Here is a 24,516-nt window from a genome sequence, read left to right as displayed (position 1 = left end):
TGCATGTGTGTGTGTATGTGTCTGTCTGTGTGTCTGTGTGTGTGTGTGTGTCTGTGTGTCTGTGTGTCTGTGTGTGTGTGTGTGTCTGTGTGTGTCTGTGTCCGTGTGTGTGTGTCTGTGTGTGTGTCTGTGTGTCTGTGTGTGTGTGTGTGTCTGTGTGTGTGTGTGTCTGTGTGTGTGTGTTTCTGTGTGTGTGTGTCTGTCTGTGTATCTGTGTGTGTGTGTGTGTCTGTGTGTCTGTGTGTGTGTGGGTCTGTGTGTCTGTGTCTGTGTGTCTGTGTGTGTGTGTGTGTGTCTGTGTGTGTGTGTCTGTGTGTGTGTGTCTGTGTGTGTGTGTTTCTGTGTGTGTGTGTCTGTGTATCTGTGTGTGTGTGTGTCTGTGTGTGTGTGGGTCTGTGTGTCTGTGTCTGTGTGTCTGTGTGTCTGTGTGTGTGTGTGTCTGTGTGTGTGTGTGTCTATCTGTGTCTGTGTGTCTGTGTGTGTGTGAATGGCTTCTCTGGTGGTTCAGTGGTAAGGAATCTGCTTTCAATGCAGGAGCCTCAGGTTTGATCTCTGGGTTGGGAAGATCCCCTGGAGAAGGAAATAGTGACCCAATCCAGTATCCTTGTTGGGAAATCCCATGAACAGAGCTACCTGGAAGGCTACAGTCCATGGGGTCACAAAAGAGTCAGATATGACTTAGTGACTAAACAATAACAACACCTTTATAGACAGATAGAGAAATGTATAGTGTATTTGTATAATATATTTCATGTGATTATAATATAAGGCTTAAGAAATGACCTGAGAGAGCAGGATCTTCAAAGATTTACTTAACGGACAGGTCATTCTCCAGTCAATTAAAAAGTCATAGAAAGCCAGAGGGGAAAAAATCATCATAAAACCCACAGAATATTACAACACTTCTGGCAAACTAGAAAGAGCTAATGAGCTAGGAGTTCCAGGAAGACCAATGTAGAAAAGCATGCAACTAAGTGTAAATCATGACAAGGATGCTGAAAGTATCCAGGTACCCAGACAGTTGGGGACTTGGGCTGTTTCCTACTGAGGAAACTAAGGAAATTCTGGGAAGTATTTGAGCACAGGGACTGAGTCTGTCCTGTTCACCACACATCACTGCTTCCTCAGAGCTCAGGCCATTTCGTCGCCCTTCATCACACTGCACTCTTCTTCTCCGCTGGCTTCTCCAGCCACATTCTGCACCCGCTCAATGCTATCTTGCGTTCAGGTCCGCTTTCCAGAGGCACGAAGTTCCACTGGTTCCAGCCGCAGGGCACAAAGATATTCTGCATGTTGGAGCATACTCTTTGCATGATGTGATTGGCCTTGTCGACGTGGGAATACAAGGGGAACCCAAGTTTGTCCAGAGTCTGGACATGGACACAGGCGAGGTAGGAGATGAGCCCCTTGGCCCGGTACTCAGGCAGGGTGCCTGCCATCCGCTGCTCTCCCGTCTGGTCCATTAGCATCCAGGCCACAGGGGTCCCCTCGGGCCCCAGCAGGCATGAGCTGGGGAAGGTCTGGATACAGCGCTCGATGAACCTCTGGCTCCTCTCATTGCCACCAAAATACCAGAGCTTATTCACCAAGACAGCATGGGCAGGATCCAGGGTTGAGAGTGTCAACATCTTTTGGTGGCTATTGGGATTGAAAGGAAAGAATAGCCCATAACATTGAAGCCCTTGTGTCCCTGTCCTTTGAAGTCAAAGGCTTTTGCTGTAGCTTCCCAGGCTTTCCCTGAGTCTCAAAAGACTATCTCAAGGGTTCATGATCAGAGGGCTTCCCTGGTGGCTCAGTGGTAAAGAATCCACCTACCAATGCAGGAGATATGGGTTTCAGTCCCTGGCCTGGAAAAGCCTGCGTACATGAAACGGTTAAGGTTATGTGCCACAAATATTTAACCCACACTCTAGAGCTCATGGGCAACTACTGAGTCCACACACCCTAGAGCCACGCTCTGCACTAAGAGAAGCCACTGCAGTGAGGAGTCTGTGAGCTGTAACGACAGAGTAGCCCCCAGGACCGCACTTAGAGAAAACCCGCACGGCAACCATGACCCAGCACAGCCAAAAATAAATAATTAATAAAGTCTTTTTTTTAAGAGTTAATGGAAAGATCAAATCACGATGGAGGAATAGAAGGACATGTGCTCATCTCCTCCTGCAAGAGTACCAAAATTGCAACTAACTTTTGAACACCACTGACAGGAGGACACTGAAACCCACCAAAAACAGATTGCCCATGCTGAAGAAGCTGAAGCTGAACAGTTCTGTGAAGACCGACAAGACCTTCTAGAATTAACACCCCAAAAAAGATGTCCTTTTTCATTATAGGGGACTGGAATGCAAAAGTAGGAAGTCAAGAGATACCTGGAGTAACAGGCAAATTTGGCCTTGGAGTACAGAATGAAGCAGGGCAAAGGCTAAGAGTTTTGCCAAGAGAATGCACTGGTCATAGCAAACACCCTCTTCCAACAACACAAGAGATGACTCTACAAATGGACATCACCAGATGGCCAATACTGAAATCAGATTGATTATATTCTTTGCAGCCAAAGATGGAGAAGCTCTATACAGTCAGCAAAAGCAAGACGGGGAGCTGACTGTGGCCCTGATCATGAACTCCTTATTGCCAAATTCAGACTTAAATTGAAGAAAGTGGGGAAGACCAGTAGCACATTCAGGTACGACCTAAATCAAATCACTTATGATTATACAGTGGAAGTGAGAAGTAGATTCAAGGGACTAGATCTGATAGACAGAGAGCCTGAAGAACTATGGATGGAGGTTCATGACACTGTACAGAAGGTGGTGATCAAAACCATCCCCAAGAAAGAGAAATGCAAAAAACCAAAATGGCTGTCTGAGGAGGCCTTACAAATAGCTGACAAAAGAAGAGAAGCAAAACGCAAAAGAGAAAAGGAAAAATATACCCACCTGAATGCACAGTTCCAAAGAATAGCAAGGAGAGACTAGAAAACATTCCTCAGTGATCAATGCAAAGAAATAGAGGAAAATAATAGAATGGGAAAGACTATATATCTCTTCAATAAAATTGGGGATACAAAGGGAACATTTCAAGCAAAGATGGGCACAATAAAGTACAGAAACAGCAAGAACCTAACAGAAGCAGAAGAGATTAACAAAAGTTGGCAAGAATACACAGAACTATACAAAAAAGGTCTTCATGACCCAGGTAACCACAAACGTGTGATTGCTCACTTAGAGCCAGACATCCTGGAGTATAAAGTCAAGTGGGCCTTAGGAAACATTACTATGAACAAAGCAAGCAGAAGTGATGGAATTCCAGCTGAGTTATTTAATATCCTAAAAGATGATGCTGTGAAAGTGCTGCACTCAATATGACAGCAAATCTGGAAAACTCAGCAGTGGCCACAAGACTAGAAAAGGTCAGTTTTCATTCCAATCCCAAAGAAATGCAATGCCAAAGAATGTTCAAACTACTGCACAATTGCACTCATCTCACAAGCTAGCAAGGTAATGCTCAAAATCCTTCAAGCTAGGCTCCAACAGTACATGAACTGAGAACTTCCAGATGTACAATCTGGATTTAGAAAGGTGAAGAAACCAGAAATCAAATTGTCAACATCTGTTAGATCATAGAAAAAGCAAGAGAATTCCAGAAAAACACTACATCTGCTTCATTGACAACACTAAAGCCTTTGACTGTGTGGATCACAACAAATTGGAAAATTCTTAAAGAGGTCTGAATACCAGACCACCTTACCTGCCTCCTGAGAAATCTGTATGCAGGTCAAGAAGGAACAGTTAGAACCAAACATGGAACAACAGACTGGTTCAAAGTTGGGAAAGGAGTATGTCAAGATTGTATATTCACCCTGCTTATTTAACTTACATGCAGAGTACATCATGTGGAATGCCAGGCTGGATGAAGCACAAGCTGGAATCAAGAGTGACAGGAGAAATATCAACAACTTCAGATATACAGATGACACCCCTTAATGGCAGAAAGCGAAGAGAAACTAAAGAGCCTCTTGATGAACGTGACAGAGGAGAGTAAAAACGGAGTTAAAACTCAACTTTAAAAAAACTAAGATTATGGCATCTGGCCCCATCACTTCATGGCAAACAGATGGGGGAAAAGTAGAAAGTGACTGAATTCATTTTCTTGGGCTCCAAAATCACTGCAGATGGTGACTGCAGCCGTGAAATTAAAAGATGTTTGCTTCTTGGAAGAAAAGTTATGATCAGCCTAGCATATTAAAAAGCAAATTATCAGCATATTAAAAAGCAAAGACATCACTTTGCCAACAAAGATCCATATAATCAAAGCTATGGTTTTTCCAGTAGTCATGTACACATGTGAGAATTAGACCATAAAGAAGGCTGAGTGTTGAAGAATTGATGCTTTTGAACTGGGTGCTGGAAATGACTCTTGATAGTCCCCTGGACAACAAGGAGATCAAAACGGTCAATTCTAAAGGACATCAGTCCTGACTATTCATTGGAAGGACTGACGCTGAAGCTGAAGCTCCAATACTTTGGCCATTTGATGTTAAGAGCCAACTCATTGGAAAATACCCCGATGCTGGGAAAGATTGAGGGCAGGAGTTGAAGGGGCCGACAGAGGATGAGATATTTGGATGGCATCACTTGGACATGAATTTAACCAAACTCTGGGAGACAGTGAAGAATGGGGAGTCTGGGGTGCTGTAGTCCATGGGGTGGCAAAGAGTTGGACACCTCTTAGTGGTTGAACAGAACAGGAGCCTGTAGACTCCAGGGCTGGCTCACCCCAGGCTAAACAACTAATAGGGAGGAAGCACAGCCCCACCCATCAGCTGATAGTCAGACCGAAGTTTTATTGAGAGCCAGAAGATCTAGTTTTTTCTACCACCAGTCGCTCCCATCAGCCTTATCCACCAGAGGGCATGTAGAAGAAGTGATAAGTCAGTCCTGCAGCCTCCAGAACAAAACCACAGTCACAGAAAGTCAATCAGAATGAAAAGGGAGAGGATTATCTCTCAGATGAAAGAACAAAATAAAACCCCAGGAAAATAACTAAATGAAGTGGAGATAGGCAGCCTTGCAGAAAAATAATCCAAAATAATGATAGTGCAGATGACCCAGGTTCTTGGGAAAGGGATGGGAAGTGTTTACAAAAGACCTAGAAGAACTAAAGCACAAACAGAGATGAACAGTACACTGGGAGGAATCAATAGCAGAATAACTGAGGCAGGAGAACAGATAAGTGACTTGGCAGACAGAATGGTGGAAGTCGTTGCTGTAAAATAGAATACAGAAAAAGAATGAAAAAAAAAAATAAGATAGCCTGAGTCCTCTGGGACAACATTAAACACACCAACATTTGCATTATAGAGATCCTAGAAGGAGAAGAGAGAGAGAGATAAAGGACCTGAGAAAATATTTGAAGAGATAATAGCTGAAAACTCCTCTAATATGGGAAAAGGAACAGTCAGCCAAGTCCAGGAAGCACAGAATCCCAGGTAGGCTAAACCGAAGGAGGAACACACTGACACACACAGTAATCAAACTGACAAAAATTACAGACAAAGATAAAATATTAAAAGCAACAAGGGCAAAAAATGGCCAATAACATACAAGGGAACTCCCATAAAGTTATCAGCTGATTTCTCAACAGAAATTCTGTAAGCCAGAAGGGAATGGCATGATACATTTAAATTGATGAATAGGAATAACCTACAACCAAGAATATGCTACCCAACAAGACTCCCATTCAGATTTGACAGAGAAATCAAAAGCTTTCCAGACAAGCAAACGTTAAGAGAATTCAGCACCACCAAAGCACTACCTTCACAGCAAATGCTGTGAAGACTTATCACTTCTCTAGGCACGAAGCCCAAGAGAAGGAAGGGACCTAAACAATTACGAGAATGACAATAGGATCCTACACATCAATAATCACCTTAAATGTAAATGGATTAAATGCACCAACAAAAAGACAGACTGGCTGGATGGATGCAAACATGTGCATGTATTCACTTCCACTTACCACATCACTCTATGTAACCCCCCAAATTGTATGTAATTATTTTATATTGGTAGCTTAATCATGCTTCCATTATGGCTTGCAATTGTAATTATCTTTTTAGTCTGGTTATTACTTGTGAAAACTGATAAACATCTTTTACTACTGTGATTATGTAGCTGGTATTCATTTTAATACCATTGCATCATGATTGGTCAACAGAAAATAACAGATTTCTATATCACTAAAACTACCACTTAATAGAAAAACTTGTAATCACTTTTTAAAATCCAGATGCATATTAGAATTATCTTGAATTTTCTTGGACAACACAAATCTGCCCAAAGTTCCAGATGTGATCTTAACGAGCAGCCATGTTTAAAAACAACTGGACTATATGATGTTTTACTTTTATCTAGTTTGTTTCACTTGTTTCTATTTCATGTTCAGGGCTCCCATTTCATTTAGCTTGTTTTCCAATTTCTCCGTCTCTTTTTTTGTTGTTCTTTCTCTAGCCTTTACCAAGTGCAGTAGAAAAGCTTTCATATACTATATATATACATATATATATTGAGTATAATACATATTTTTTTAGAAAACATGAAATTTTGCTTAGCTAAATATTTGACATTTTTGGTTCCTTTTGTTTGACTAATTATGAAGAGACTGTTAGATTTCTAATTTATATACACTCAAAACTTTGATATAGTTTCATATATTCTGGCATCTAGTATTATTGCAAAAAATCTAGAAAGCTTATTATTTTGTGACATTAAAAAAAATTGAATGAGGCTTGAAACTTCTAATCCAATTCTGAAAATATAAATAGGTATTATGTTGTAAAAAAACAACAGGAGATTAACATGTTCAGTTCAGTTCAGTCACTCAGTCATGTCCAACTCTTTGTGACCCCATGGACTGCAGCACGCCAGGCCTCCCTGTCCATCACCAACTCCCGGAGTTTACTCAAACTCATGTCCATTGAGTCGGTGATGCCATCCAACCATCTCATCCTCTGTCGTCCCCTCCTCCTCTCGCCTTCAGTGTTTCCCAGCATCAGGGTCTCTTCCAATGAGTCAGCTCTTCGCATCAGGTGGCCAAAGTACTGGAGTTTCAGCTTCAACATCAGTCCTTCCAATGAACACCCAGGACTGATCTCCTTTAGGATGGACTGGTTGGATCTCCTTGCAGTCCAAGGGACTCTCAAGACTCTTCTCCAACACCACAGTTCAAAAGCATCAATTCTTCTTTGATTTCTTCTATGATTTGTTGGTTATTCAGAAGCATGTTATTTAGCCTCCATATGTTTGAATTTTTAATAATTTTTTTCCTGTAATTGAGATCTAATCTTACTGCACTGTGGTCAGAAAAGATGACTGGAATGATTTCAGTTTTTTTTTAATTTACCAAGGCTAGATTTATGGCCCAGGATGTGATCTATTCTGGAGAAGTTTCCGTGTGCACTTGAGAAAAAGGTGAAGTTGTTTTGGGGTGAAATGTCCTACAGATATCAATTAGGTCTAGCTGGTCCATTGTGTCATTTAAGGTTTGTGTTTCCTTGTTAATTTTCTGTTTAGTTGATCTATCCATAGTTGTGAGTGGGGTATTAAAGTCTCCCACTATGATTGTGTTACTGTTAATTTCCTCTTTCATACTCATTAGCATTTGCCTTACATATTGCGGTGCTCCTATGTTGGGTGCATATATATTTATAATTGTTATATCTTCTTCTTGGATTGATCCTTTGATCATTATGTAGTGTCCTTCTTTGTCTCTTTTCACAGCCTTTATTTGAATCTATTTTATCTGATATGAGTATTGCAACTCCTGCTTTCTTTTGGTCTCCGTTTGCGTGAAATATTTTTTTCCAGCCCTTCCCTTTTAGTCTGTGTGTGTCCCTTGTTTTGCGGTGGGTCTCTTGTAGACAGCATATAGGGGTCTTGTTTTTGTATCCATTCAGCCAATCTTTGTCTTTTGGTTGGGGCATTCAACCCATTTACATTTAGGGTAATTATTGATAAGTGTGGTCCCGTTGCCATTTACTTTGTTGTTTTGGGTTCACGTTCATACAACCTTTCTCTGTTTCCTGTCTAGAGAAGATCCTTTAGCATTTGTTGAAGACCTGGTTTGGTGGTGCTGAATTCTCTCAGCTTTTGCTTGTCTGTAAAGCTTTTGAATTCTCCTTCATGTCTGAATGAGATCCTTGCTGGGTACAGTAATCTAGGTTGTAGGTTATTCTCTTTCATTACTTTCAGTATGTCCTGCCATTCCCTTCTGGCCTGGAGGGTTTCTATTGATAGATCAGCTGTTATCCTTATGGGAATCCCTTTGTGTGTTATTTGTTGTTTCTCCCTTGCTGCTTTTAATATTTGTTCTTTGTGTTTGATCTTTGTTAATTTGATTAATATGTGTCTTGGGGTGTTTTCTATTGGGTTTATCCTGTTTGGGGCTCTCTGGTAATCTTAAGAAAGAAGAATGGAACTGGAGGAATCAACCTTCCTGACTTCAGGCTCTACTACAAAGCCACAGCCATCAAGACAGTATGGTACTGGCACAAAGCCGGAAATATAGATCAATGGAACAGAATAGAAAGCCCAGAGATAAATCCACGAACCTATGGACACCTTATCTTCGACAAAGGAGGCAAGAATATACAATGGAAAAAAGACAACCTCTTTCACAAGTGGTGCTGGGAAAACTGGTCAATCACTTGTAAAAGAATGAAACTAGAACAGTTTCTAACACCATACACAAAAAGAAACTCAAAATGGATTAAAGATCTAAATGTAAGACCAGAAACTATAAAACTCCTAGAGGAGAACATAGGCAAAACACTCTCCGACATAAATCACAGCAGGATCCTCTATGAGCCACCTCCCAGAATATTGGAAATAAAAGCAAAAATAAACAAATGGGACCTAATGAAACTTAAAAGCTTTTGCACAACAAAGGAAACTATAAGCAAGGTGAAAAGACAGCCCTCAGAATGGGAGAAAATAATAGCAAACGAAGCAACAGACAAAAGATTAATCTCAAAAATATAAAAGCAACTCCTGAAGCTCAATTCCAGAAAAATAAATGACCCAATCAAAACATGGGCCAAAGAACTAAACAGACATTTCTCCAGAGAAGACATACAGATGGCTAACAAACACATGAAAAGATGCTCAACATCACTCATTATCAGAGAAATGCAAATCAAAACCACAATGAGGTACTATTATACACCAGTCAGGATGGCTGCTATCCAAAAGTCTACAAGCAATAAATGCTGGAGAGGGTGTGGAGAAAAGGGAACCCTCTTACACTGTTGGTAGGAGTGCAAACTAGTACAGCCACTATGGAAAACAGTGTGGAGATTTCTTAAAAAACTGGAAATAGAACTGCCATATGACCCAGCAATCCCACTTCCGGGCATACACACCGAGGAAACCAGATCTGAAAGAGACACGTGCACCCCAATGTTCATTGCAGCACTGTTTATAATAGCCAGGACATGGAAGCAACCTAGAGGCCCATCAGCAGATGAATGGATAAGGAAGCTGTGGTACATATACACCATGGAATATTACTCAGCCATTAAAAAGAATGCATTTGAATCAGTTCTAATGAGATGGATAAAACTGGAGCCCATTATACAGAGTGAAGTAAGCCAGAAAGATAAAGACCATTACAGTATACTAACACAATTCCATATAGAATTTAGAAAGATGGTAACGATAACCCTATATGCAAAACAGAAAAAGAGACACAGATGTACAGAACAGACTTTTGGACTCTGTGGGAGAAGGCGAGGGTGGGATGTTTCGAGAGAACAGCATCGAAACATGTATATTATCTAGGGTGAAACAGATCACCAGCCCAGGCTGGATGCAGGAGACAAGTGCTCGGGCCTGGTGCACTGGGAAGACCCAGAAGGATAGGGTGGAGAGGGAGGTGGGAGGGGGGATAGGGATGGGGAATACATGTAAATCCATGTGTAAATCCATGGCTGATTCATGTCAATGTATGACAAAAACCACTACAATATTGTAAAGTAATCAGCCTCCAACTAATAAAAATAAATGGAAAAAAACAAAAAAACAAAAACAAAAGCATCAATTCTTCAGCGCTCAGCTTTCTTTATGGTCCAACTCTCACATCCATACATGACCACTGGAAAAACCACAGCCTTGACTAGACGGACCTTTGTTGGCAAAGTAATATCTCTGCTTTTTAATATACTGTCTGGGTTGGTCATAACATTCCTTCCAAGGAGTAAGCATCTTTTAATTTCATGGCTGCAATCACCATCTGCAGTGATTTTAGAGCCCCAAAAAATAAAGTCTGACACTGTTTCTACTGTTTCCCCATCTATTTCCCATGAAGTGATTATTAAAGTATAGATTTTATTCAAATTTCACAAAATTTTATGCTAGTGTCTATTATTTGTTTTCATACTTTATTCAAGATTCCACATTGTGTTTAGTTGCATTGAGTAGCTTCAGCTGTATGCAATGAATTCTGATAAATTCCCTTTTTATTCTTTTACTAATATTTTCTAATTTTCCTTGTCATGGTTTCTTAGATACACTCATCATATAAAAGTGGACATTTAATTTCTAAATACATGGGTTTTTTAACTATCCTCAATATTAATTTCTTATATTGATATTAATTTCTCATTTAAATGCTTTCTTCTCGGCAATGACCTTCTGTGTTTTTTCAGCCTTTTAACCTTCTTGAGGCTTTCAATGGCTAAGTCAAAGATCTCTCTGGGTAAATGTCCCACGGCATTTGAAAACATGTGGGTTATTTTCAAATTTCTTTCGATATTGATTTTGAACATAATTCCACAGTGAGAAGAGAACAGACCCCTGTGATTTCAGTACCTTTAGACCATGAGACTTCCTCACCTTGTTGTGTGTCCCTGGATATGTCCCACTGTCTCCTCGTTTACAGTCTATGGGAACTTGGATAAAATCTGTACCCTGCTGCTGTGTGAAAACTGTATAAATCTTAATTATGTTGAACTGGTTTATAGTGATTTTCAGGTGTACCATATCCTTCTAATTTTGTGCCTATTCATTCTATTAATTTTTGAGAGTTTGATGTTGAAACTCCAACTAAAAATGTTAGTTTGTCTACTTAAAAAAAAAATGCTTGTAATATATAGTGGAACTATAGGTAACTTGGTTCTGTACTTTCCAAGTACCCTGTAAATGTGTCATCATACTGTCATAATTTTAAAAATAAAAAAAATTAAAAAGAGTTAATGATTAGGATCTGTGCAGCTATAGAAACAGAACAGCTGTTGACTTAGAAACTGTTAAGAGTTTAGACTACAGACTGGCCACATGGCCGGATCAGGGAAGTGGCATACAGATAAAGGCCTGACACACATTCCTAAGCTGTTTTTACAGGCAACAGACCCCCTCCAGATGAACACTTCTGACTGCGAGAACATAGATCCCAGACTGGTCAAAGCCAGAAGGTCGATTTTGCTTGTGACTTCACCTGATGGCAGCAGAGAACTGCGCACATGGGTGATCAGCCCTCGGGCTCACACTGCCTAAAGCCCTTCCCTGAGAACCACTGAGGGGTCAATCGTGGGCCCTGCAGCCCTCGGGCTCACTCTGCCTAAAGCCCTTCCCTGAGAACCACTGAGGGGTCGATCATGGGCCCTGCAGCCCTCGGGCTCACACTGCCTAAAGCCCTTCCCTGAGAACCACTGAGGAGTCGCGTCTTTTGAGCTTGAGCTGCCCATCTGACCCCGGACACACGGCTACCCTCATCCCGTATAAGGAACCGGCTCCCCACCCTCAGCAAGCAAGCAAGGGAAACCCTTGCTTGTCTTCACCCCCGCCTGCTGCAGCAGGGGCATCAGTGAAGCTTTGCCTGAATTTCTTGCTGGGCTTCTAATCAGTGTCTGTTGCTTGGAGAAGGCCAAGCACCCTGGTCAGTATCAAAGTCACAAGTCAATGTATGGCAAAAACCACTACAATATTGTAAAGTAATTAGCCTCCTACTAATAAAAATAAATGAAAAAAAAAAAATAGCATGGAAAAAAAAGCCACAAATCAAGGAATCTGCAGAGCCACCAGAATGTGGAAGAAGCGAGGCCGGATTCTCTCCTAGGGCCTTTGGAGGGAACATAGGTTTGCCGACTCCTGACCTCCACAATCAGGATAATACATTTCTGCTGTTTAAATTCACTCCAGTTTGTTGTGTCTTTTTGTGACTGTCCTAGGAGACTAATGCACTGGCTACTTCAGTGGCGACAGATATGACATTTTTGGTTTGGTTTTGTTTTATCCTGCCAGTGGCTTGTGGGTGAGGTCTTAATTAGTTCTCAGACCAGAGGGATTAAACATCAGCAGGCGGTGAAAATGCAGAGTCCTAACCACTGGACCGCCTGGGAATTCCCCAAAGCAGATTCTATCAGACTTACCTGGATTTGTATTTATCATCATAGACTGATAATTTTTTTTCCTCCAGCAGAGAAGTAGCCAATTTCTTTCCTGCCTCAGAGGCCATATAGAGAAAGCACTGTGTTTGCTTGACCTTGCCCAATTTGATAGCTGCAAGATTTTTTATCACATCATCCAAGCTGGACTGTGAACCTAGATGGAGGAGATGAAGAATCATATGAGATATCATTTAAACGTCAGGAAAAAGCCGTCCGATGACTGCAAAGTTTGTGGGTTTCGAATGATTAAAACTCGTGTTCCATCATGAAAAGACCTCTGTGGGATAATAGTAAATCACTCTCACATTTAAAAGAAATTCATTGGCAAAGCTGAAATAGAGACACAGACATAGAGAACAAACATATAGATTCCAAAGGGTCAAAGTGGAGGACGGGGTTGGGAGACTGGGATTGCCATTTTATATGATGTATACGATAGATGACTATCGAGAGCCTACCGGAGAGCCCGGGAAAGTACTCAGTGCTCCGTGGTGATCTACACAGAAAGGAAATCCAACACTGGGGCGATACGTGTGCGTGCACGTGGCCGATTCGCGTTGCTGTGCTGCAGAGCCTGACACCGCCGTGTAACCAACTAAACTCCAGCTTAAAACATCAACATCGGGACAACGCCGCGATTCCTGCACACAGCACGGGACAGGTATGCTCATCAAAGGAGATGCGGTGAAGATGATAACCAACATTCATTGAATTTATTTAACATTCTGTGCTATAGGTTGTTGCTATAATGGTCCCGGTTTTTTCTTCTTCGCTATCCAGACTTTTTTCTCCTGAACTGCCTTCCGGGATTGACCGTGGAACTTGCTTTGGCCAATGCAGCAATAGCAAATGTGAGTGAGTAAGAAGCTTGAAAAGTAACTATGTATGAAGTTTGCCTCCTGTCTCTGCTCTTAAGAACCTTGGGTGACATCTGTATATCACCCAAGCCGTTTCATCGGCACAGCCAGTAGCCAGAACAGACAAAGGCAGCGTTGACAGCCAACCTCTAGATGGTGGCTAGCTTAATCCTGCCAGTTCATGGACAACCCCCAGCTCACTGAAGTCACATGGGTGAATCCAGGGGAGACCAGTGGAAGAATCACCCAGCTGCGTCTCGTGCAAAGTGCTGACCCACAAAATTGGAGCTAATAAGCGACTATGTTTTGCTGTCACTATTTTGGGGTGGTTTCATAACCTGACTGATAAAACCAGGCATAGGGCCAAGCATTTCTCATTCAAGGTCTCAGTTAATCTTTAAATAGCCTAATGTTTTGGGTACTATTATAATTGCTATTTTTACTCATCAGAAGGCTGATCCACAGAGCTCTTATTCCTTGTCTTAGACCACACAACTACTAACAGGCCTAATAAGGTCACAACTTCAGGTAGTCTGACTTCAGAGAACACACTTTTTTTTTTTTTTGATACACTGTAAGGCTTGTGGGACCTTAATTCCCTCACCAGGGATCGAACCTGGGTCCCTGGCAGTGAGGGCATAGAGTCCTAACCACTGACTGCCAGGGAATTCCCAAGCATATTTGTAATCGCTAAATTCCTCCTCTGTAAGTATGATATATTGACACCATGGAGGTGAGGCAGAATGGAAGCTCTGCTCCCATGTCATCGATCCTGGAATAAACCATGAATTTTTGTTGTTGTTCAGTCGCTAAGTCATGTCTGCCTCTTTATGACCCATGGACTGCAGCACGCCCGGCTCCTCTGTCCTCCACCATCTCCCAGAGTTCACTCAAATCCATGTCCATTGAGTTGCTGGTGCTTTGTAACCATCTCATCCTCTGCCACTGCCTTCTCCTTTTGCCTTCAATCTTTCCCAGCATCAGGTCTTAATTCCAATGAGTCGAATCAGGTAGCCGTGAATTTTAACTATTAAGAAACTCTATTGCTCATGATTCTCTGTGTAAACCCCGTACATGGCAGTCTTTAAGTCTTAATTCACTATTGTTGAAGGCGGTCATCAAAAAGACATGTTGCCGTTGACTCGGGAGGCAATTGAAGGCTTCCCCCTCCCTCTCCTGTCCTTGAAACAAGTGTTCCACTTACCTTCCAGAAGCTGCTCCAAGGACACAGCCTTGAGATAGGAATGTGGTGTTCACACATCTGGATTGGGCTTGTGACTAAACCCAGATAAGATCACTGTATACATTTTTAAGATTTTGGCAAGCAGGTGCGGGGATTCCCTCGTCCTGCAGTCTCCCAAGGCAAGCCTGGAAGGAAGTTCTCCTGCTTATTAAACTTGCCACCCAGCAGTCTGGAGTGGCCTGCCCCTTTCTCAGCCTCTCCCTGCCGTGCGTTCATAGGGGGGTGGCTTTCAGACTCCACCTGGGAAGCTCCCCAGGAGCCTTATGAACTGGCAGCTCTGGAGGTGCTGATGGCAGCTGAGAGAGAATGGACAGCTGGCTGAGTGTCTGGGATTGCAATAGAGATCTAGAAAGGGCATGTGTGTGTGTGTGTGTGTGTGTGTGTGTATGTGAGTGTTAATCACTCAGTCATGTCAGACTCTTGCGACCCCATGGACTGTAGCCCACCAGACTCCTCTGTCCCTGGAATTGTCCAGGAAGAACACTGGAGTGGGTTGCCATTCCCTTCTCCAGGGGATCTTCCCGAGCCAGGGATCAAACCCAGGTCTCCTGCATTGCAAGCAGATTCTTTACCTTCTGAACCACCCAGGAAGCCTGTTATAGAGGATAAAGGGGTGTTATTCCAGATGTAAAGGGACCCTGCAGATCTGACATGGAGAGTCTGGCAGCCAGCCCACATCCTGGCCCCTTACTTTGAATCTGCAGATGTTGCTTCCAGTTGATGACTTCTGGTGAGCCAAGGAATTCCTGACACTTCTTAGGGTCCTTGGAGTAGACTTGATAAGTATTGGTGTAGTGATCAAGGTCATCTGTCATCTCCTGTTTGGGTCAGGAAAGGAGAATCAACCAAAATGCATCTATTTAGTGATTGCCATGCTAGTTCTCAGTGTTATGTTGTATTATGATATTTTAAAAATACTAAAATATTGGCATTTTTTGTTGTATTGATTTTATTGAAGGACTATTTACATTATGAGATCAAGTCAAGGACTCCCTTATTCAAATAATGAAAAATGTCTTGAACAAAACTACTTCCAACTCAGTTATTGCTTTAAATTTTCAAAAGTAACAAAAGCAATCTATTTAAAATTACTTTCCACCCCTCCAAGAAACACATGAAGAAGCTTGAAAAGTGACTGAGCACTGAATCTTGCTGTCTCCCGCTGCTCTTTAGAACCCTGAAGCTTCCGTGTGTTGCCCAATCCACTTGCGTTAAGTGTGGTCGATAAACAGCAAAAACCAAGCTAGCACCTATGGCCAGACTTGGGACTGCGACCTACCTAGTCCTACCAGCTCAGTAAAATGACAATTGAGAAGTGAAATATTTGGCCAAAAGAATAAATCCTGCTTTAGGGCAAAGATGTTTAGATTATGTGGATGATGAACATGTCTTGATTGAAACAGATGTAGGCATCAGGTCAGACGATTCTTCTATACATTGTGAAACCAAGAAAAAGATGATGAAATCGATTTGTTTTCTTTAAAAAATACTCAAGGGCTTCTCTGGTGGTCTGGTGAAGACTCCATGCTTCCACTGCAGGAGGCATGGGCTGGATGGGGGGGCATGTGTTCCATCCCTGGTTGCGGAACTAAGATCCCACATGCTGCACAGAACAGCCAAAAAACAAAAATCATGCTATTGTTAAACCAACAACAATCCCGTCAGTAAACAAGCATACTCATTTAAGTATAACTAGTGAAATTATTAAAACTGACACAGGAGGATAAAGGAATAGATAAGATTCTGCACCTAGTGCAGAATCAGAAAGCTTTTTTCCCTATAACTGGAAAATATGCAACACAACTGCACTTCCTATTCAGCAAGGGTTACTTCTGATCAAACTTTATTTTTAAGAGTAATGCCACCAAAAATGTCAATATAGGAGACTCCAGCCTCTGTCCCTCAAAATGATCAATAATTAGATAGATCAATAATTAGATCAAGTGTGCCTGCTACCCACACACACACCAAAAAAAAAAGCTATGAGAGAGCCCTGGAGTCCAGCAACACAGGAGAATTAAAAAAAAAAAAAATTGAGACTAGCTGCCCCTAAAGAGAATAAAACAGTCCGATTTCACCTGCATCACCCCATTCACCAAGCCAGCATTGCTCAGAGCCAAGAGGGAACTCCCCAGCTAGAAAGCGCTCTCCCTCACCAAGAGAGGAAGCTCGGGGTGAAGGAGCAGCTTCCGTAGCCTTCCAGGGCACCACGCCAAGGTCCCAGTCTGGTTTCACCCCACCCACACTGGCAAAACTGAGATATATAGAGGTGGTTAGAAACAAGAAGGAAACGCAGGGGCTACCAGTAGCAGCCGTGTAATGGGGTGACTCACAGTTCACCCTGACCTGCTCTGCAGGAACACCCAGCAGTTTTTGCCCCTGCAGAAATCAACAGTCAGCGCTGGACCACCCGCAGATATCATCAGGTTTAGCCCCACCAGCATTCACGTGCTCTGTGCCAGCCACCCACGCCCTCCCCGACCAGCTCCCACCGGAACCAGATCGCTGAGCCCGCGGTCAGCGCTGCAGCTGCGTGAAGACAAGCCGACACCCGCCACGGAGCACACGTGAGCCGGCCCCCCGGCTGCGGACTCGCGCGCCGCTCCGCAGGGGACTGCCACTGGCCGGCACTGCCGTCTGCCCAGTGAGAGGCAGACCGCGCAGTCACGAGAGAGCCCACCCACAGCCAGGTCCCCACAGCCGTCTGTGGGCCTGGATCGGCCTGCACCCCGGCCCTGACCTGCCGCCGACCCCCAGCTGCCCGCCGGCACGCCCCAGCCGAGCCCCGGTCCCCGGTCTCCAACTGCTGCGCCCTCACGGCAAGGCCCAGTAAACGCTGCGCTGAGCGCCAACAGCGAGGCCCCAGGGCGCCCGCGCGCCTGCAGTGGGTCCTGGCCCCGCTGCCTGCCGGGCCCCACCTCGTGCGCCTGTTTGCACACGGCCAGCCGCCACACAGGAGTCTGCAGCTGGCCCCCACAGCTGTGTCTGCACACGCCGCCGACTGCAGCCTCTACTTCTGCCTGCCCTGGCCCCTGGCCACTGGGCCTGGAGGCGTCACTGAGGACCCCAGAAGCCTTGAAGCCACTGTCGACCCCCCCCCCCCCGAAATGCTCACCAAGGATCACACAGTTGTCAGTGGGGATCCCGGTAGCCTGGGTGGAAAACACATCACCCCGTAGATGACCACCCACCTGAAGACCAGTGCCACCATGAACCCCTACACTCCGTGTCCTACACCACTAGACCTGGGGTCACAGCACGTCCTGGAGAGCCCCAGAAAGTCAGTCAGTCATGCCTGACTCTTTGTGAGTCCGTGGACTGCAGCCAAAGCTCTCTGTCCATGAGATTTCCCAGCGAAGAATACTGGATTGGGTAGCCATTCCCTTCTCCGAGGGATGGAACTCGAGTCTCCCACATTGCAGGCAGATTCTTTACCATCTGAGCCACCGGGGAAGCCCTTATGCCTTGAATACACCTAAATCAGTCTCATGAAACCCCTTATCTTGGGGAAACATCACAAGAACCAATGTGTGAATTTATTAAATTTCCAGAAGTAGAAGAGAGGGAAAGGGGGAAGAAAGTTTATTTAAAGAAATAATGGCTAAGAACTTCCCAGTTCTTGGAAGAAATTCGGATATACAAGTTTAAGAAGCTAATAGGTCACCAAACAACTTAAAGAGGACCTCACTTAGATACATTAGAATAATATTGTTGAAAACCCCGTAAGGCGGTTATCAGTCGATTTCTCAGAGACCTTGCAAGCCAGGAGAAAATAGGGCAATATATTTACAGTGTGGAAAGAAATAAACTGTCAACCAAAAATACTTTAAACCAGTCAAATTTGTTCTTCAGAGACAAGACAGACTTTCACTAACAAATGAAAACTAAAGAAATTAATCACTAAAAGGCTTGCCTTATAAGAAATGTCAAAACGGGAACAGTTCTCAGAACAGTTCCAAATAATCCTCTTAAAATAGGCAGAGGAATTGAATAGACATTTTTCCAAAGAAGATATACAAATGACCAACAGATAAATGAAAAAGTGCTTTATATCACTAATTATCAGGTAAATGCAAATCAAGACCACATACATAGCAGAATGGTTATCATCAGAAAGACAAGAGATAACAAGCATGGGGGGAGGTTTGGAGATAAAGGAACATCTGTGCACTGTTGGTGGGAATGTAAGCTGGTATAGCCACTATAGAAGTGGTATGGTGGTTTTCCCCCAAATTTAAAACAGAACTGTCATAGGAATTGGGAATCCCATTCTGGGTGTACACCCAAAGGCAATGAAAACAGGATCTGGAATAGATACCGGTGCTCCATGTTCAACGCATCATTACTCACAACAGCCAAGACGTGGAAACAACAAATGAATGGACAGAGGAAATGTGGCATGTCTGTGCAATGGAATATCAGTCATTCCAGAGAAAGAAGCAAACCCTGCCATTTGTGACACGTGGGTAGACCGTGTATGCATTGTGCTAAATGAAGTAAGGCAGACAGAGAGAGACAAGTGCTGTATGATGTCTTTTACGTGTGGGATTTTAAAACACCGAATCACAGAGATGGAGTTGAATGGCGGTTCCTAGATACTGGGGGTGCCCGGGAGGGGGCAGTGGGGAGATGTTGGTCAAAGGGCACAAACTTCAGTTATAAGACAAATAAGTTCTGAGGACCAAAGGCACAGAATGAGGACTATATTAGTGCTGTTTTGTATGCAGTTGAGCATTGTACAATGCAGGAGTTAGGGACCCCAACTCTCCCCACAGCTGAAAATCTGCATATAACTTTACAGCCACCCTTTGTACCTGCTATTCTGCATCCACAGAGTCAAACATTGTCAGATGGTGGAGTACTGTAGCATGTACTTATTGGGGAAAAAAATGTTTAAGTGGACTTGCGCAGTTCCAACCCATGTTGTTCAAGGGTTAACTGTACTTGAACAACTGTACTCGTTGCTGAGAGAGCAGATTTTGAATGTTTTCACTAAAAAATAGAATGGTAATTATGAGACAGGATGGAAGGTTAGCTAAAGTTATGGAGGGAATCTTTGTACTGTACATGTATATCAAATCTGCAATGTTGTCGATCTGACACAATCTTATATGTCAATGATCGCTCTTCAAGTTAGAAAAGTGTTATTTTTAAGACTGTATTTTTGAAAGTAGCTCAGATTTCTATCAGTAATTAAAAGTCTTCATTTTAAATTGTCATTTAATTTGGTTTTCTTGAATATTTCTTACCCATTTCACTTCTATATAAGTTATATTAAATGATAATATATTTATATTAAAAATTTACTTGATATTTAAAAATATAATTATACTTTTTATTTTTGAATAAACTTAACTATTAAATAACTGTATTCAGTTTCACTAATTAAAAAATTAGCATACAATATGTAACCAACAGTTCCAACTATGTAATTTACTCCTTAATTTTCCTTAATTCACTCTCTTGTTTCAGACTTTATCTCTTGCAACTGCTTTGAATGAAGTCCTGCTCTGCCACCATGTAAAAACTCCTATTTACATTCGACACCCAGTTTTGGTAAACTTTCTACTAAGAATCATTCTTCTCCCAGCAGCCTCTGCCACATGCTTATTTTCCCCTGCCTGGTTTTATTTGCTTAATTGATGACTGTAGGTTATAACATGGGCAGCATCTCAGTGGGAAGAGACCATCACAATGAGACATTTTGAGTTAGCATGACTGAGTTGGTGTGGTTTCAAAATGTGTGTTTTTACAAGGTATGAGATACTTTTCCCCTTAGGTTAAGAGTTTAAAATGGGCTTGATTTATTCCATGTAGAAATCCAGCCTGGGAAATGCTCCTTTGATGCCTTTCACAAAAGATGAAGCCCTTGTCTAAGCCATCAACGTAAGCCTACATTAGCACAGCCTCCCACTGGTCACCTCTATTCCCACAAACTGGATTCGAGAAATGACAAAGCGTTTGGCCGTAAGCGGCACAGGAGGCTGTTTGTGTTTTGATTCTGCCCATTCCACACCACGGGGCCCTAGTGGCTCAGACAGTAAAGAATCCGCCTGCAATGCAGGAGACATGGGTTCGATCCCTGGGTTGGGAAGATCCCCTGGAGAAGGGAATGTCAGCCCACTCCAGTATTCTTGCCTGGAGAATTCCATAGACAGAGAAGCCTGGCGGGCTACAGTCCACGAGGTTGCAAAGAGTCGGACACAACTGAGCAACTAACCATTTCACACCATGCTGTCATTTACCTTTGGATTTACCCATAATCTCCTCCAGGCTGTGGACTTTTTGAAGATAAGGACATGTTGACTATATCACCTTGACTTATTTCTATATTCCCAGGGTCTACCATATTGCCAAGTGCATAGTAAGTACATAGCAAATATGAACACAAATACATATTCATTCCACATCTGGCCGCTTACCTGCTCCTGAGGGCGGATAACCACAGTATTAAAATCAGGCCACTTGTCCACCAGAGCCTTTAGCTTGAAAGGGTTTCCCTGGTTTATGTGGAAGGTGGTCCCATAAACCTGCAGTATTACAAGAAAGTGAGAGGATGATCTTATTAGGAAGAGATGGCAAAGTGCCGTGTTTGCATAGGGCAAGGTTTATTTTTATGAAATAATGGAATTTTTTTCACTGGAAGGTACCTAGTGAGAACTTCAGCAGACCATTGGTGAGATTCTAAGTTTTCCCCCAATAAGTATATCTTCTAAAAATATTCACATAAAAAGATATTCAAACCAACAAAACTTATGAACAAAAATCATGAACTCTCCCATTACAGAATTTAATAAGATCTTTCATAGATCTTCATCTGTTCATGTACGTGTGTAGGTGCTAAGTCCCTTCGGTCATGTCTGACTCTTGTGAGCCCGTGAACTGTAGCCCACCAGGTTCCTCTGTCCATGGGATTCTCCAGGCACACACAACGGATTTCCCAAAACTGGAGAATGTCAGATACACTCCACTCCAGGTATTTCCAACTTTTTGATGTAAGAAAGTACTCTTCAGAAAGTATCTTTTTGCTGAAATCTTTGCATTTGTACCTGATATTTGCTTAGGGAAGGTTTTTAGAAGGGAGATTGCTGGGTTTAAAGTTATCTACATGTTTAAGGTTTTTTAACACATATTTTCAAATTAACCTCTGGTAAAGGTAACTATTTCCTACAAATAAGTGGAGGCTATAGTAGCTAAAGGTCATGGAGAATTGTCTCTTTGGTCCCTTTACAGTAAATATAAACAAAACCAGTTAGGCTACCTATAGAAGAATGCTTACCCCAGAGTAAAAGGATGGTTTACAAATGGTTAAGATTGAGGAAGGTGAAGATATTCAACTCATCCCAAATTATGCCAAGTCTTTCAAAGTATCAGCCTCAAATGAGATAAACCAATGCAGCCACAATTCTCCCCACTGTAAATTTATGGTCTGATCTGCACCCACAGTGGCTAATATTGGCGTATCTTCTCTGTGTGCAAGGCACAGTTCTGCCTGTTCCCCAGAAAGTCTTCTCATCTGACAACAACCCCGAGAGGCTGGAGGTCCCGTTACTCCCCCTCCTCTTTTATTGTGGCCACGCAGCCTGTGGGATCTTCGCTTCAACATCAGGCATCCACGGTTCGAACCCGGGCCCTAGGCAATGAAAGTACCAAGTCCTAACCCCTGGGGCCACCAGGAAATCCCCTCATGGCTGTGAGGAAACCAAGGCCTGTAAGTTAAGTGACGTGGCGGGGAGACAGCTTGTTGGTGGAAGGGGCGGGTACGGATGCAGGCAGGCTGTCCTTTTAGCCGTAGAACCAAGGAGAAGTCACTGTCATCAAGGTAACTCCCGTGGTGGGATGAGGGTGCATATTCTAGACAAAACTGTAAGATAGAAACTGAAATGTATATTTTATTGACCAAAGTCCAAGGCGCTGTGCTAAGCAGATGAGCATAACAGTTAGGACTTGGCTTCAGGTGTTCACTTGCCCAGAGTAAAATCCTCGCTGCTTACCGTGTAAACTTGGTGAAGCCCAGAGACCTGCTGGACTTTAGGAACAACACCGCAGCAGGGTTTTGACACTGATACAGTCCGGATGCAGAACACTTCCCTCATCATGAGGATGGCTCCTGAGGCTCTTTTACGGTCACACCCACGACCTTCCCATTGCCCACCTCCTCTTTCACCTCCAGCAAACATCAATGTGTTCTGTTTCTGTATTTGGTTATTCCAAAGATTTTATATAAATGGACTTAAATAGTGTGGAACCCTTTGGGTCTGGCTTTTTTCACTCAGCATAATTTTCTGGGGATTCATCCAAATCGTTGCAGGTATCCCTAGGTCATTTCTTCTTTATCATTTAGTGGTATCCCATAGTATGGATGTACCACAGTTCATTTGCCACTCAACTATGGGAGGACATGTGAGTTGTTTCCAGCTTTTGACTATCATGGATAAGGTTGTTATAGACATTAGGGTACATAGTTTTGTGTGAACATAAACTTGCATTTCTCTAGGGCAAATGCTCAAGATTGTCATCGCTGGCTGAGCGCTGGTTGCACGATTAGTTAGACACTTACAAATGGCTTTTTAAGAGGGGCTGTACCATCTCACATTCCCAGCAGTGATTTATGAGAGATCCAGTTCACTCTCTTAACAGGATCTGAAGTTGAGGGGCTGTTTTGTTCAAAACATGCAGGTAGGCTCTGGAGAGTTGAAACAGAATAAATGGATTATATTTCTGGCCCCAGGAGTAACCAGGTGGGCAACTTACTAAGTTTTCCTGGCCTCAGATGCATCTTCCACAACATAGGGAGAACAGTGACCCCTCCTCAGGTGGGAGTTTTGAGGCTGACACGCGGCCACAGATCAAGTCCAGCGGCTGAGGTGACGTGAAGGCTGCAAGGCTTTCCGGCGCCGCTGACGGCCACGCTGCCATTGTTTTGCCTGGAGGCCCCGCTGGCGCTGGCGCTGGCCGCGGTTCTGTGATTAAGCGTCTATCTTTAGATGTGAAAGGAGCTTTTAAAAGCAGTTCAGGGAATTCCCTGGTGGTCCATAGTTAGAACTCACGCTTTCTCTGTCGAGGACCTGGATTCAATCCCTGGTCGGGGACTGAGATCTGACAAGTCACCCAGACAAAAAAGAAAAAGCCAAAATGAAAGAAAAAGCATTTTCCTCCTTTCATCAATCCTCTGAATGTTAAAAATGAAGATATAAATAAATCTGCATAAATCCAGCCGTTCTGTAGTAAATATCATTGCCTTAAAGTAATGAATAGTAGATAATTCTCTAGCTCTCTTCCATGCACACTTGGATTTCAAAGAAATAAGATTTGATCTGTTAAATATTCCAAGAAGATACACACACAGTGGTTAACTTCACCTCAGGTGCAAATCTTTAAAAATTAGTATGTACTTAGATCAACCTTTTAAAGAGAAATCAAGGAAATGTTTTTTTGAGTCTTCAGAGGGTAGTGTTTTTGTAACTTAAAATTATTGGACAACTGAGAACTCTTCCCTCTTCCGGGACATGAATAGAATATACTTACCTTGCCAAGAGATGGTGTGACCTACGTGAGATGTGGTGTGAGTGAGTTCTTACCACAGAACAAGCACTCGGTAAGAGCTCATTCTCTTACTGACCTCTTTAGTTCCCTAAGAATGTAACCCTTTGCTTCCCTAAGAATGTCCCATGCTCACCTTTAAGGATTCAGGGATGCTCTTCCTCAAGGATTTTTCTAGCATCTGCAGCATCTGTTGGCCTTGTAAGTGGAGCATCTTGGCAGGTACCTTAGCCTAGTGAGGACCAAGAAATAGCCAGGAATGGAAGATGCTGAACCAATAGGAAAAGATTCACACAACTTTACCTGAGTTTCAGAAGGTAACAGGGAAGATAAATTTGCCTAGAATAACTGCCTTGGGAAAGGGAAAGATATTTAGATTGTTTTCATGTCTTGCTGTTCTACAATCACAAAAATTTCCTCATATTTTCTTTCAG

At 42.9% G+C, this 24,516-nt stretch overlaps 1 protein-coding gene across 1 annotated transcript; it reads right to left on the bottom strand.

Annotated features, from left to right (window-relative positions):
* Positions 1–1,154: 1,154 nt before the first annotated feature.
* On the bottom strand, positions 1,155–24,296 carry LOC133040790 (glycine N-acyltransferase-like). Its single transcript, XM_061120983.1, has 5 exons — positions 24,219–24,296; positions 20,962–21,069; positions 15,231–15,357; positions 12,422–12,593; positions 1,155–1,638 (listed from the first exon to the last, which is right to left on the bottom strand). The coding sequence occupies exons 1-5, from the start codon at positions 24,294–24,296 to the stop codon at positions 1,155–1,157; spliced, it is 969 nt and encodes a 322-aa protein (XP_060976966.1).
* Between the last annotated feature and the right edge of the window lie 220 nt (positions 24,297–24,516).

This window comes from Dama dama, chromosome 1, assembly GCF_033118175.1.
Source record: "Dama dama isolate Ldn47 chromosome 1, ASM3311817v1, whole genome shotgun sequence".
Lineage (NCBI taxonomy): Eukaryota > Metazoa > Chordata > Mammalia > Artiodactyla > Cervidae > Dama > Dama dama.
The sequence above is the reverse complement of the archived record's forward strand: the minus strand, read 5'-3'. Positions and strand labels throughout refer to the sequence as shown.